Source organism: Takifugu rubripes, chromosome 2 (assembly GCF_901000725.2).
Source record: "Takifugu rubripes chromosome 2, fTakRub1.2, whole genome shotgun sequence".
Taxonomy (NCBI): domain Eukaryota; kingdom Metazoa; phylum Chordata; class Actinopteri; order Tetraodontiformes; family Tetraodontidae; genus Takifugu; species Takifugu rubripes.
The window spans coordinates 497684-511582 of record NC_042286.1 but is presented as its reverse complement, the minus strand read 5'-3'; the positions used below and the strand labels follow the sequence as shown (position 1 = coordinate 511582).

The 13899-nt window shown below is 47.5% G+C and overlaps 2 protein-coding genes and 1 pseudogene across 2 annotated transcripts in view; all 3 read left to right on the top strand.

Annotated features, from left to right (window-relative positions):
* The first annotated feature begins 2743 nt into the window (after positions 1-2743).
* Positions 2744-4800, top strand: LOC115247161 (JNK1/MAPK8-associated membrane protein-like; annotated as a pseudogene).
* A 4656-nt stretch (positions 4801-9456) lies between these two features.
* On the top strand, positions 9457-11724 carry LOC115248875 (leucine-rich repeat, immunoglobulin-like domain and transmembrane domain-containing protein 3). The gene is made up of 4 exons (XM_029832792.1): positions 9457-9535; positions 10831-11124; positions 11214-11273; positions 11349-11724. The coding sequence occupies exons 1-4, from the start codon at positions 9478-9480 to the stop codon at positions 11663-11665; spliced, it is 729 nt and encodes a 242-aa protein (XP_029688652.1). The 5' UTR covers positions 9457-9477; the 3' UTR covers positions 11666-11724.
* A 1158-nt stretch (positions 11725-12882) lies between these two features.
* Positions 12883-13899, top strand: part of LOC101068729 (ras-related GTP-binding protein D) — a 29536-nt gene continuing 28519 nt past the window's right edge. The window contains 3 exon segments of the mRNA XM_074084907.1: positions 12883-13003; positions 13594-13683; positions 13686-13885. Of these exon segments, the coding sequence (XP_073941008.1) occupies positions 12883-13003; positions 13594-13683; positions 13686-13885 (411 nt within the window).

The following is a 13899-nucleotide window of genomic DNA, read 5'->3' as shown; positions in this document are numbered from 1 at the left end:
GATCAACTGGAGGCTTCTTAAAGAGTTGTTTGGACACCCTGATAATAAAGAGTTACAGTAGTCCAGCCTGGAAGTAAACAAATGCATGGACTAACTTTTCAGCATCATGCCGCGTCAGCAGTTCCTGATCTTAGTGATGTTCCTCAAGTGAAAAAGGCACTTCTTAGAGACTAATTTAATGTGTGAGTTGAAGGAGAGATTTGATCAAAAGTTACTCCTAGATTCCTCACAGAGAGACTAGATGTTAATGAGATACCATCTAGAGTGATCATGTGATCTAAACTATCCCAAGAGGTTCAGGACCAAACACCATGACCTCAGTTTTTCCTGGGTTAAAGAGGAGGGAAATTTGAAGACATCCAGGACTTTAGTCTTTAAGACAGGTCTGGAGCTTCACTAACTTCTCTGTCTCCTCGGGTTTCATGGATAAATAGAGCTGAGTGTCATCAGCATAACAATGAAAATTTATCCCATGCTGCCGAATAATGTTCCCTAAGGGAAGCATGTACAATGTGAAGAGGATTGGTCCAAAGTACAGAACCTTGAGGAACTCCATGGCTAACCCTACTGTATGAGGAGGGAACACCATGGACATGAGCAAACTGGTATCTATCAGATAAGTATGATCTAAACCAGTCTAGTGCTGTCCCTTTAATCCCAATCACATGATCCAGTCTCTGTAACAGGATGCTGTGATCAACTGTATCAAAAGCAGCACTGAGGTCCCAGCAGAACCAGCATAGAGACCAGTCCATGATCGGAAGCTATGAGAAGATCATTAGTGACTTTAAGAAGTGCTGTTTCTGTGCTGTGGTGAGCTCTAAAGCCTGACTGAAACATCTCAAACAGGCTGTTCCTCTGCAGGTGCTCCAGTAACTGAGTCACCACCACCTTCTCTAGAACTTTAGAGATAAAAGGAAGGGTTGGATATTGGCCTATAATTTGCTAAGACATCAGGATCCAGTGATGGTTTTTTAAGCAACGGCTTAATCACTGCCACCTTGTAGGACCGGGGTACATAACCGACACTAAAGAACCATTGATCTGGTCCAGGATAGAACTGCCTATCAATGTAAACATCCTTCAACAGGTGTGTTGGGATGGGATCTAAACGACACGTGGTGGTCTTGGATTTCTGAATTAGCTATGACGGCCTCAGAAAATATATAGGGCTGAAGGAGCTTAAGGGCTCGTTGGAGACCCTGTATGTTCCCACAGTCGGCACATCTGGTGATGGTCCAGTTGTTGGGATGGCCTGGTAGCTTTTCTCTGATGGCTAGAACTTTATCAGTGAAGAAGCTCAAGAAGTCTTCACCACTAAGGGAAGAAGGGATACGTGGATCTAAACACTGTGACTCTTAGTTTAATTTGGCCACAGTGCTGAAAAGAAACCTGGGGTTGTTCTCATTTTTCCTCAATTAAAGAAGAAAAAATAAGCTGTTCTAGCCTTGCGAAGGGCCTTTTTGTAAACCAATAGACCATCCTTTCCAGGCTACATGGGTAGCTGTCTATTTTACAAGAATGCCACGTTCCTTCCAGTCTTCGCACTTTCTGCTTGGAGGTCCTGATATGTGAATTATACCAGGGGGCACACCTCCTCTGATTTACTATTTTCTTTTTCAGGGGGCAACAGAATCAAGCGTGATTCTCAGTGAGGTTGCTGCACCTTCAGCAATAGAGTCAACCTCAGCAGGGCTAAGATGATGGCCTGCTGCAAACAGAATCACTGCAACTAAAGCCCTCAAGACTGGGGATAGTTGTGGAGGTAGCATTGCGATGGAGGCAATCACCAACAGGCAATGTGTCTCCTGTTTTGAATTACTTACGCACTCCACCTGCACCTCCCCAAGTGTTTTAATAAAACACCGTAATCTTCATTCAGGCAGGGAATGCCAAAAGTTCAAGATAAATTCAAATATTGTACAGTTGAATTTATTATACTTTAAAAATATATTTCAGTAACTTAAACTATTTGAGGCAATCACTTGACGCAAATGCTTTAAGTTATCCGGGTTTAAACGGGACCTCGTTCAGAGGTCCTATCCATCCCGGGTGGACCTCATGATCAGGCCATAGCGGTAATGCACCCGAACATTGCCAACCGCCGCAAAAATAGGGTGGGTGGAAAAAAAGAAGAAGATAAATTTCCTGTCGGCGTTACACTTTATTCCGTCCGTATCCGGGTGTCGTCAGTTGTTGAAAAAGGAGCTACATTGTGGACCTTTATTTTAATCAGTGTTTGGACAGCATGTGTAAGTAAACTCGGTATACTTCATACATTTTATAATATTTATTTATTATTTGGTAACATTCACCTTTATGTGCTGCGCAGACATCTGTGTGACTGTTGGATGGTTTACGCGTTAGCTCGCGTATTTGTACGTATTTGAGATTTAGACATTTCGCTTGTTAAAGAAACCAAAACCTGTTTTTTTGTTTGTTTTTTAAATCAAATTGGACTCTTTGTTGTTCGTTCAAACACCTGGTGTACGGGGTTTTGGTTTTTGTTTATTTTCGGTCTCGAGCAGTGCTGCCGCATCACTTCAGTTCTCTTGTAACATTTACTATATCAGCCACTCGAAACGTCCACATAACAATAACTCGCAGCCCTGTGTTTTTATATCAGCTGTGGCATGAGCTCCACTTGTCCAGGGCTCTACTGTGGCAGGATGATGGTCAATGGTTTCAGCGGAAGGGAGAGTGTGGGTGAGTATTCAGGGATGGGGGTTCTGGGACCTGCAGCCTCTGCACAGTCACAGTTGTGAGGTGAACAGGGTCGTTCCGGAGCAGACGTCATCCGCACTCGTGGGGAGCCAAGGATCCAGTCTTGATGAAGCGCCCCAGCATGGGGGTGCCCCTGGCCTACCGCACCTTACATCCATGTGTGTCAGGACACTCAGGATTTCTGTACCCCTCCTCAGCCTTCTTGACTTCTGGAAGATCCTGGTGATTTAAAGCTAAAGGACCTTGAAAAATACCTTCTAAAAAGTCCTTTCTGGAGGCATCCCTTCTTATTTTTAAGATCTCACCATGGATGTTCCTTTGTAATCTTTTCAGGTTTCCTGAGCCGTCTTTTACCAGGATTTGTAGATAATAGTTTCAACTTTGGCACCATTTTCAGTTACCTTTTGTGTGTCTCCTTTGAGGTCTGTCCTCGGGGAGAGAGGACCAACCTGCAGAAGATCTGTGAACGCTGCACAGAGTCCCCTGAGCTGTACGACTGGCTCTACCTGGGCTTCATGGCCATGTTACCACTGGTGCTGCACTGGTTTTTCATCGAGTGGTACTCTGGAAAGAAAAGGTGAGTGCTGTGCCCACATTTTAGCAACCCTTTCCTGATGCGATGTGTGTGACGAGAGGCCTGTCCATCTTGTCCAGTTCCAGTGCCCTGCTGCAGCACGTCACAGCCATGCTGGAGTGCAGTGTATCAGCAGTGATCACGCTGCTGGTCACTGAGCCGGTGGGAACGCTCGGCATCCGTTCCTGCCGGGTCCAGATGCTGTCAGACTGGTACACCATGCTGTACAATCCCAGTCCCGACTACGTCAACACCTTGCACTGCACCCAAGAGGCAGTCTATCCGCTGTAAGCACGAGCTGACCTTAAAATCAAGCAGCAGAGAGGTCTGGTGCTCTTTTATGTGGATGTTTCTGGAAGCATCTGGAAGCATAAGCAGTAGCGTGTGTCTTGCATCTCACTGCGTTCCGCTCTTTTGCTTTAGCTACACCATCATCTTAATCTATTACGCCTTCTGCCTGGTGATGATGATGCTGCTGCGCCCCTGCTGGTCAAGAAGATCGCCTGCGGTCTGGGCAAGTCTGATCGCTTCAAGAGCATCTACGCGGCGTTGTACTTCTTCCCCATCCTTACTGTGCTGCAGGCTGTGGGTGGAGGGCTGCTCTGTGAGTCCCGCCTGTTGACCGCCTGTTCACAATGTGCCTGCACAGGAACTGATGCATGCCCATCTTTGTCTTTTAGATTATGCATTTCCCTACATCATCTTGGTCTTGTCATTGGTCACGCTGGCTGTTTACATGTCTGCCTCTGAAATACAGGTAAAGACACCTGCTGCATTCGGTTGTGTTTGAAGTGTCCCGGAAATCATCCAGATGGCAGCTGCGCCCTCTGGCCAAACATTTGCCCGACAGTAGGGTGTTTAGACAGAGCAGAGGCTGCCCCCTTTCCCGGGAGGGGCCTGATAAAAGAGTGATCTTACAGATAGCAGTGGGTATCTGTGCTAGTGACACGTTCTGCTTTCATTCAGTCTTTTAAGAGTCTGGTCACCAAGAAGAAGCGTCTAGTCGTCCTCTTCAGTCACTGGCTGCTGCACGCCTACGGCATTGTCTCCATCTCCCGCCTGGACAGGCTGGAGCAGGACCTGCCTCTGCTGGCTCTGGTTCCAGGACCCACCCTCTTCTACATCGCCACGGCCAAGTTTACAGAGCCCAGCCGCATCCTGTCGGAGGGAGGCAGCGGACACTGAGCCTGCCAGGCAGCATTGGCTCTCAGGGCCACACCGAGTACAGAGGAAGCCAAGACCCAGCAGACCCAGAGGTGCCGTGGAAACGACGTAAGCCACCTGTTCATGTGTGGAAACCAGCCCTTTGGACAGACTCAAATCAACCGAGGCTTCATTTTCTATACATATATGTACATGTGTGTAAATAGATGGAATGAAAACGTATTTAAAACACATTAATATATGCCAACACACGTGCAACCCGAGTGCTGAGTTCACTGTAAATATGCAGCTGTTGCTCCTACTGAAAATATGAGAGATGTGTTTCCTACGCTGCCAGTCAGTCCAGAGTCATTCTGCTTCCTCACCTCACGTTTTGCCTTTATTCAGCTCATTTTCCGGACTTCTTTTAAAACCCACATACAGTATTGCTCGCACTCACGTCCTCCTCTGCTACAACCATTAAACACTGACAGGACTTTCTCGCCCTTGCTGCCGGAGTGGATCGACACTCTTTAGTTGTGAAAGAAGGAAGACATTGAGATCCAAATCAGCAACCCAAAACACATTTAGAAGCACTTTAATCATCTGCGGGACTCCTGATGTCAGCCCGGATGCCTCATTGTGGACCTACAGATTCCCTACAGTCTGTAGCTGCACTCACAGTCCCCTGAGAATTACCAGAGATCACGTCAAGGCACCACAATGATCCTGTAGTGTAAAAAAAAAAATGTAGGCGTTTGGGACCTTCTTCCAGCTGCTGCAGCATACATGTACGACGGAGCAGAGGTGGAAAGCCTTCAGGGGCAAGGGACAACATTCTGCAGTGAGTACAAGGTGCAGATGTCATTCAGGTGAGACCGTAATGGACACCTAAGCTGCTGACGCACAAACAGGACAGGACACATTTCCACCCAAATACTGTTTAAAAACAGGTGCTGACGGCAGGAGAGCAAACCAAGCTGACAGTTTAATTGTTGGGGTTAGAACCTATTTCTGGTATGACAGTACATGGAAAATCAGCCTCTGAGGCTTCAGCAACACGTTCTCCAGAGGACCAAACATCTGCCTTTGCAGCTTCAAGAAAATGAAGAAACTTACTGAATATTAAAATCAACATCTGTGAAATGATAACATCACATTTTCCTCCGTGTCATTCTAAATTGCATTCAATTAGATATAAATAAAAATAAGTTTGATATAAATGCACCCTGATCATATCAAAGGCACAACAGATATTACTAGAACTAAGAAACTCAACAAAGGCCACGTTCCAACCCAGTCCACGGTCCACAGCTGGGTTTTCTGTCCCACCAGGTTGAAAATGCATTGGGTGGGACAGAAAACCCGGCTGGATTATCACCCTCGAGGCCTGGGTTTAGACGTGGCTGTGTTAAATGTTGGCGTGGAACCAAAGGTTTGCATATTTTGCATGCTGTGCTGTGCCCAAAAAGCGTCACATAAACAGAGCGTGAAGTTGGATTCCTGTTCTTCACGACTGCACAATGTAGTCCAGTCATTTCCCTCCGGAAGGTCCTGGGGGAAACCTGCGGACATGAGGAGAGGATGCGAAGCACCCAGGAGCATTAGCCTGAGACTGCTGCTACTTCTGGATGTAGATGATGATGATGCACAGCGTTGCCACCAGGCCCAGAGCCTGGACGCCCAGGAACCAAAGCAGCAGCCAGAAGAAGAGCATGACTACAGGTTCCACTATTCTGTCCCCAAACAACATGTGGCTGAATCCCAGCCCCGCAGACACTTATTGAGCATCCCAAACAGAGTTCCCATTCTCTCACAGTCATCCAGGCGTGGCTGTCTGGCGGCCTCTTCCACTGTGCACCCCCAGGAACTGGGATTACTGGTGCTGGGGGGTCGCTGTCTGAGCTGGGGGGGGGACAAACCAGACGTGGACACTTGAACCTCTCAAATATATACCAATAACGTCAATACTCTGTCCCCACTTATCTAACTTTTTAATAGTCCACCTTTCGGAGGGAACGAACGCTACAGCAGGCCGTGCTCGGCTCTCTCACCCTGGCTTGCTGCTGTGGGAGTGCCAACTGCCGGACACCGGGCCTCCGGTGGGTCTTTGACAGCAGCTCTTCGCGCTGGCGACAGATAAACTGGTTTGGAATAGAAGGAGCAGCTCCGGACATTTTCTCCGATGAAAGCCTGAACTTAATAACAACACGGGTGTGACACTTCCGCCTTCCGACTTCTTCTCTGCATGTTTACAAACGAGGTCGTCCTTCTGCCCCCTGGCGGACCATTTCAGATTGCACCCGGAAACACATTGCGTGTAAACAATAGCAAAGATGGAAACCATTCATTCACTCATTCATTCATGGCACTGAACACTTAAGCACCCACCTCGCCTCCATTTGAGTTTTGTTCGTTGTGGTGAGGTTGTCCAAAGATGGGATGGGAGCTTGATTGTAAATGCCATTGCCCAATAAGAATGCCATGATAATGAAGAAGACAAGATGAATAAAGTAGTGTTTATGAGTTCTTCTTAATAAATGAATTTCTTCTGTCCTAGTGTTATTAGGAATTTTCAGCAATTCCTCCATCATACACTGTCATCTGTCATCCACTCTCAGAATGCTGGTCTACTTGTGGTTCCCAGAGTTTATAAGAGTAGAATGGGGGGCCGAGCATTTAGCTACCAGGCCCCTCTGCTATGGAACCAGCTCCCTGTCCAGGTACGGGAGGCTGACTCCATCGCTACTTTTAAGATTAGGCTTAAAACCTACCTCTTTGAAAAAGCTTATTGTTACTAATTCTGTAGTTCCAGTTACTATTATAGACAGACAAATTATCATAAGTAGGGGGTCGTCTAATCATTAGGTTAACATTTTAGCTATGCTGTTATAGGCCAAGGCTGCCGGGGTCCGGAAACATGATCACCTGACAGGCCTCTGTCACCCCACTGGGTCATGGTTTCCTCTCCTCTCCTCTCCTTTCCTCTCCTTTCCTCCTCCTCATCAAGCAGACTAGTTATGCTGATTCTTGTGTAGTTTTTCTGCCCCCCCCCCCGCCATGATCTCCGGCCCCGCTGACCCACTCAGCCGACGGCTTGCATAAATAGTGTATTTTTGTATGTGTTTCTATGCTTTGTGCCTCCTCCTCTCCTCTCCTCTCCTCTCCTCTCTCCTCCTTCTCCTCTCCTCTCCTCTCCTCTCCTCTCCTCTCTCTCTCTTCCATTCTATCCCTGCCTGTCCTCCCCCCTCTCCCTCTCTCTACCCAGCCGGCCATCAGCAGGAGGGTCCCCCTACATGAGCCTGGTCCTGCTCAAGGTTTCTTCCTGTTAAAGGGGAGTTTTTCCTTGCCACTGTTACTTGTTGGGGGTTAGGCCCTGGGATTCTGGAAAGCACCCTGAAACAATTTTGATTGTAAAAGACGCTGTATAAATAAAGATTGATTTGATTTGATTTGATTTGATTTGATTGATTGATTTGATTTGATTTGATTGATTTGATTTGATTGATTTGATTGCTGGGGAGATGAATTACAATGACCATTTTTCCCATCTGGGAGGAAGACATTGCTTCCTATTTTACTTACATTGTTCTGTAAAAACAGTAACTATTCTAACGTAAACCTCTGAACAGACGCTGTGAAGGCTCTGCTCACAGTGCTCTAATAAATTCTGTCTGTTTGTTTATGGTTAAAAATGAAAATAATAACAGTACTTTCCTCTCCTCCCTTTGTTAGCATGATATACCGTAATGCAGAAATGGGCTGCGGCCTGATGTTGTGATTTGTGACACGTGAGCTGTGGGATTATGTGGTGCCTGAAAGGAGCGTAATCCCAGCTAATCTGGGCAACAGATTCTCTGTGTGGACACAACGTCTGACTGAGAAGACTGGGACTATGGAGACATTTAGCGCCCTGGAGAGTGCTGATTTTGTCCTTTGAAAGATGTATCTGCTGCTGCTCTTTCAGATCCTGCAGTCTGTTCTACGGGAACTTTATGCCTGTCCCATTTCCTGCTCCTGCACATATGATGGCACCGGATTATCGGAGCTCAGGTTCATTCACATCTCTCTTTGTTTAGGATTTGATGACGCAACTTATTCTCATTCCTGAACAAATCAATGTTTGTATGTTGGCCAAAATGGTGGGGTTTTTATCTTTATTGTTACAGAAAGGTCAGAACCATTGTTGTAACTGCTGACACAATCTGTTAATGCAGTAGCACAGAACAGCACACATACACACAGACACACACCACACACACACACACGTACAGACAAGCAGCTGGTGGAATCTGACTTTAGACCTGACGGTCTTGTGTTTATCATTCACTCCATCAGGTTGGTCCAGTGCAGTGACTCCAAAATGTCTTCTGTTCCAATTAATGTCCCTTCGGACACAGTAAGGCTTCGACTAGAGAAGACTCAGATCTCCAGAGTACCCCGCGCAGCCTTCTACAACCTATCAGAACTGCGGTTCCTGTGGTTGACATACAATTCCATCACAACTGTCCATCCCAGCAGCTTTGTCAACCTGAAGGCCTTGCGAGAGCTGCGTCTTGATGGGAACTTCCTTGCATCCTTCCCCTGGGAGGGGCTCAGGGACATGCCTCGCCTCCAAACTCTGGGTCTTCACAACAACCGCCTGTCCAGCTCCCAGCCCATGCTTCTGTCTTCCTCCCCAACATCACCTATCTGGACCTGTCCAGCAACAGGTGAATCAGTTTCTTCATCAGGTGGAATACATTAATATCTGCACTTACGGGCCACTTCATTAGCTACACCTTCTTAATACTTGGATGGGTCCTTTTGCCTTCAGAACTTAATTTTTCATGCAAGGTTTCAGGGTTTCCTCTCTTGTCCATTCTGAATCAAATGGTAGCCTGGTTTCCTGCAGGCAGCAGAAAGAGAACAAGGCAACAACAGCAACTCTGGTCTCTCTGAAAGTTTGCTTTAAAAAACTGCTAAGCCTGTTTATGTAGCTCACCAGTAATTGCTCTTTCCCTTCACCTGTCAGGCTGACTACATTACCCCTTGAGATGTTGGACCTTTGGTTTCCTCTCCTGGATAAAGGACAAGCTCAAAGAAGAATTCTGGGTAAACAGATGATACAAACCTTTTATTTTTATTAGAGTTGGCTGAGAAATAAAGAAATGCTGCATTTGGCTTTTTAATTGGTACAAAAATGACTGTCGCATAAGTCATCAGTTTTACGACCACCTCGTATTGATTGAGCTCCTGAGGTGTAAGTTGGGTTGAGGCAAAGATCTGAGGGGTTTCCAGGTTGGATCTGTGGTGCAGTATGTGGGACAGAAGGGTAAATGCATCATTGGAGTCATCAAGTGGACTCCTTCGTTCCTTCTCTGATGACCTTCTGCACCCCACATGCTATGTTGTGGCCCATGTGCGGTCTCCCCTTTTTACCCAGAGTCACTGGCTTCCCTGTTCAGCTGTGCTTGTGAGAGCTTTGGCTTGGTGTTGGACTTGGCCTCACATTCCCAAATCCTTGAGCAGCCTGGTAGCAGCCAACTTACGATGGAATTTTTCTCAGTGTACCTGAGGCTCTTTCGTTCAGCTCCATCATACAAACCTGTGGAAGTGAGAGCAAGAGAGAAGGAGGTCCGGTCTGAGGTTTGCAGTGGCGATTTCTGATGGAAAGCACAGCCTTTGACTCAGCTTGACCAGCACCAGTTCAGCATTCCTCCCAGCGGACAAGGATCAGATGTTCTGGCCTGGAATTGATGGCCGATCATTTGGTCTCCATAACAGCTGTAAGGCACTGCATCGCTTGGTTTTACCCCCAGTTGTAGCAACCTTTGTCTTCCATAACCCAGACTGTGCTTGAGGCTTGTTAGAGGTGGCAGAACATCATATGCTGTAAAATGAAGATGGGGGTGGGATGCTTCCATAGTTCATATTTTCCTTTCGAGAGGACTTTTTCTCTCAGCTCTCTCTTCAAATTGAGGGATGTCCCACATGTACCTTGCTGCCTGCTCTTGCTGGCACACCTCCTGAAAGACTAGGCCTCTGGACCGAGGTGGAGCTGCCTCGTGCCGTTATGGTTTGCTCTTTTCAAGGCCAAATCCTCCTCTCTCGCACAAGGCCAGTGTTGCTTTGGTGATGTTTGAGATGTTTTTTCACAGGATTCTGACGGCGTCATTTCCAGCCTCTCTCTGGAGCACTTGAATTCCTCCAAAAGACTAGGCAGGGGAGGCTCCAGAAAGCCTCCTCCATACCACCTTTTTTTTGCCGAAACACCTGGAAAGACCTAGCCACTTTGATAACCTGCACAAACGAGAATTAGCTCTAGATACCAATGCAATATGTCACAAGTATAAATTGAGTATCTCTAGTAGATAATGTATATGAGACATTCTCTGTTTGGCACACAGGTCTCCAGGACAATCCCTGGATATGTGACTGCCAGATCTCTATGCTGATGTCATTGTCCATGTCTTTGGGGAGCCCTGTGGTTCTCATGGACCAGCTCTTGATCTGCAGTAGAGCTGTGGGGCAATCCACGATACTGCTGACCCCAGTACAATTCTCTCACTGTATGCGGCCTTCCATCCAGCCTGCAGCCACCAGGGTCATCTCTCCACTGGGCAGCAATGTTATTCTCCGTTGTGATGCCACCGGCTATCCAACACCTGCCCTAGCCTGGATCAAAACCTCAGCCTACACAGGTAGATGAGCAGGGTTGCTGTTTGGCTGGTGAGCTTTACAAACCCACGCAAATCAAACAATTCACAATCTGATATGCTTCTTTGTGCAGACTGTTGCCAAGAAGCCATTGCTGACAGCTCCCTCCAGCTGCCCAGGTTTTTGGAGAGTTGTAAGTGGTGGCTTTTCCTTTTCTTTCAGCATCTGCACCTCAGGCAGTGGAAATTTTCATTGTTTTATTTTGCAGTTATGCAGGATTCTCCTCGCGTGGGGGTTCGGTGGTCCATCATCATCCTGAATGGATTATCATACGAGGATGCAGGTGAATATCGCTGTCAGGCACGTAACATGGCTGGAATATCTGAAGCGCTGATTAAACTGAAAGTGGTGGGAGTCACCAGCTCATCCCACCTTCCAAAGAGAAAGTCGGTAAAGACTGGAGCAAAAGCATCATCCAAATACAGAAGGCCGTCGAAAGCTGGCTCCCTCTCTGTGAAGGACCAACAGGTACGAACAAATGTCACATCAAGCTACCTTAACAGGGAACAGCTGCTAACCTTCTGAGAAATGTGGCCTCAAAAACAGGCAAAAATGATGCTGAGAACAAAAAAGCTCTGTTTAAAAAGATCTAAATTTCTAACTGGTCTGCTGGCAAGTTATTCTTTTTAAAAATAATGTGAAGTTCAAAATGGGTGTGATTGTCACAAATCTTATAAATGGTGTGAAATAATTAGGTTTGGAGTTGTTTTGTAAAATAAAAATGTTCACCGCCGATCAAGTGTGTCAGTTATTGTCCTTCTCTATGTCCAACCCTGCTAGAGGAGAGGAGAGGAGAGGAGAGGAGAGGAGAGGAGAGAGGAGAGGAGAGAGGAGGAGAGAGAGGAGAGGGAGAGGAGGAGAGGAGAGGAGGAGAGGAGAGGAGAGGAGAGGAGAGGAGAGGAGAGGAGAGGAGAGGAGAGGGAGAGGAGAGGAGAGGCAGCCATGACCCAGCAGGGTTTCAGCATCCTGGTGATCAGGAGCTCGGCCTCTCACAGCATAACTAAGATGTTAACCTGGTAATCAGACGGGCCTCTAAACATGATAATGATGGTTGGGGACAGCCCAGTCACGTGTGTGTTCACAACACTGGGGTGGGCCCAGGAGGCAGGGACATGTGTCAAACTCAGTCCACGAGGGCCACGATCCTGCCAGGTTTTCTGTCCTACCAGGCTGAAAATGCATTCAGTGGGATAGGAAACCCGGCAGGATCGTGGCCCTCAAGGACTGAGTTTGACATTCCTGGAAGACTTGTCTCAAGCCTGTGGGACCTTGTGCCCAGTGGGGACGGGGTGGATGTGTTGCACTGGATTGATGTGGTAGGGCAGACAATCACAGACAAACACGCATATGCACATCGTGAGTCACGTGCACACCCATCCTAGAAAACAATTGAATATGATTTCATAAGGTGCGGATGAGTTAGACAGACAGGACACAATAAATGTGTCTGACAGACAGACACGCAGGGCCGACGCGGTCCAGGACTGGACAGGACCGCCTAGGGCTGCTGGACAGGACTGTCCAGAGCTGTTGGACCGATCCTCCAGGGCTGCTGGACAGGACCGGTGAACAGCTTAAAATCCTCTTCAAAGTCATACTTGAATAATGAGCACATTAGATATATTTGGGCTGTAATATTTTGCCCGTGTACGTGTGTGTGTGCGCGCACCACCCTCGCGGCTGGCACGGATCAGATTTCGGTGCATGAAACATGAGCTCGTATCGACTTGAACCCAGCAGCAATGAGCAGGAAGACCGACAGGCTGGCGGCGGAGGACGACGACAGCCCGGCCCTGGCTTATTGGGATGAAGAGGACGATCTGGAGGCGTTTTCAGACGCGGAGCTCGGCTGTGAGGACGGAGGTGAGCGCAGAGGAGCGCGGAGGCTCTGGAGCGCATCCCCCAGATCCCGCGAGTTCGACTTCGAGTCCGCGACAACTGCGCCAACTTCCATCCTGCTTTTACTCGCTGCTGTGGTCGGGAGCAGCACACACACACACACACACACACACACACACACACACACACACACACACACACACACACACAGTGTACAGTTTATATTCTTCTCAATGTCGAATTGCAGTATGTCATTTAACTGCTGTAATTATAATATTTTCTCCGTTTTTTTTGGTTTATTTATTTAGATTATAACGTCTTAACGTGTTTCTCTCTGGATTTTTCAAAGGGCACACTGATAAAAATGATTGCGCTCACATTCTGCGCCGCTGTTCTCTGAACTGATCCCTGCTTTGATCCCAGACTCTACGTGCCAAAGTGTCCTTGAGCAAGACGCTGAGGCCCAAAATAGAACGAGCAGGGCTGTAATGGAAAGTGCTCTGAGTGGTCAAAGATTACTGGAAAACTGCCCCTTTAGTCCCCGTTGTGTCCCAGCTTGTGTGGGGAGGTTGTTTTCTCTGCGTGAACGCGGCGCGTTGTTATTTCATGTGCAGGGTTGGGCTTCAGCGACTCCTTGAACCCAGAGGTCAAACCTCGTATTCTGTTGATGGGGCTCCGTCGGAGCGGGAAATCCTCCACAGAAGGTGGTATTCCTAAATGTCCCCCAGCGAGACCCTGTTCTTGGAGAGCACCAATAAGATCTGCAGAGAAGACGTGTCCAGCAGCTCGTTTGTCAGTTTCCAGATCTGGGACTTTCCCGGCCAAATTGATTTTTTCGACCCCACTTTCGATTATGAAATGATCTTCCGGGGCACCGGAGCACTGATCTTTGTCATTGACTCCCAGGTCAGTTCACAAGT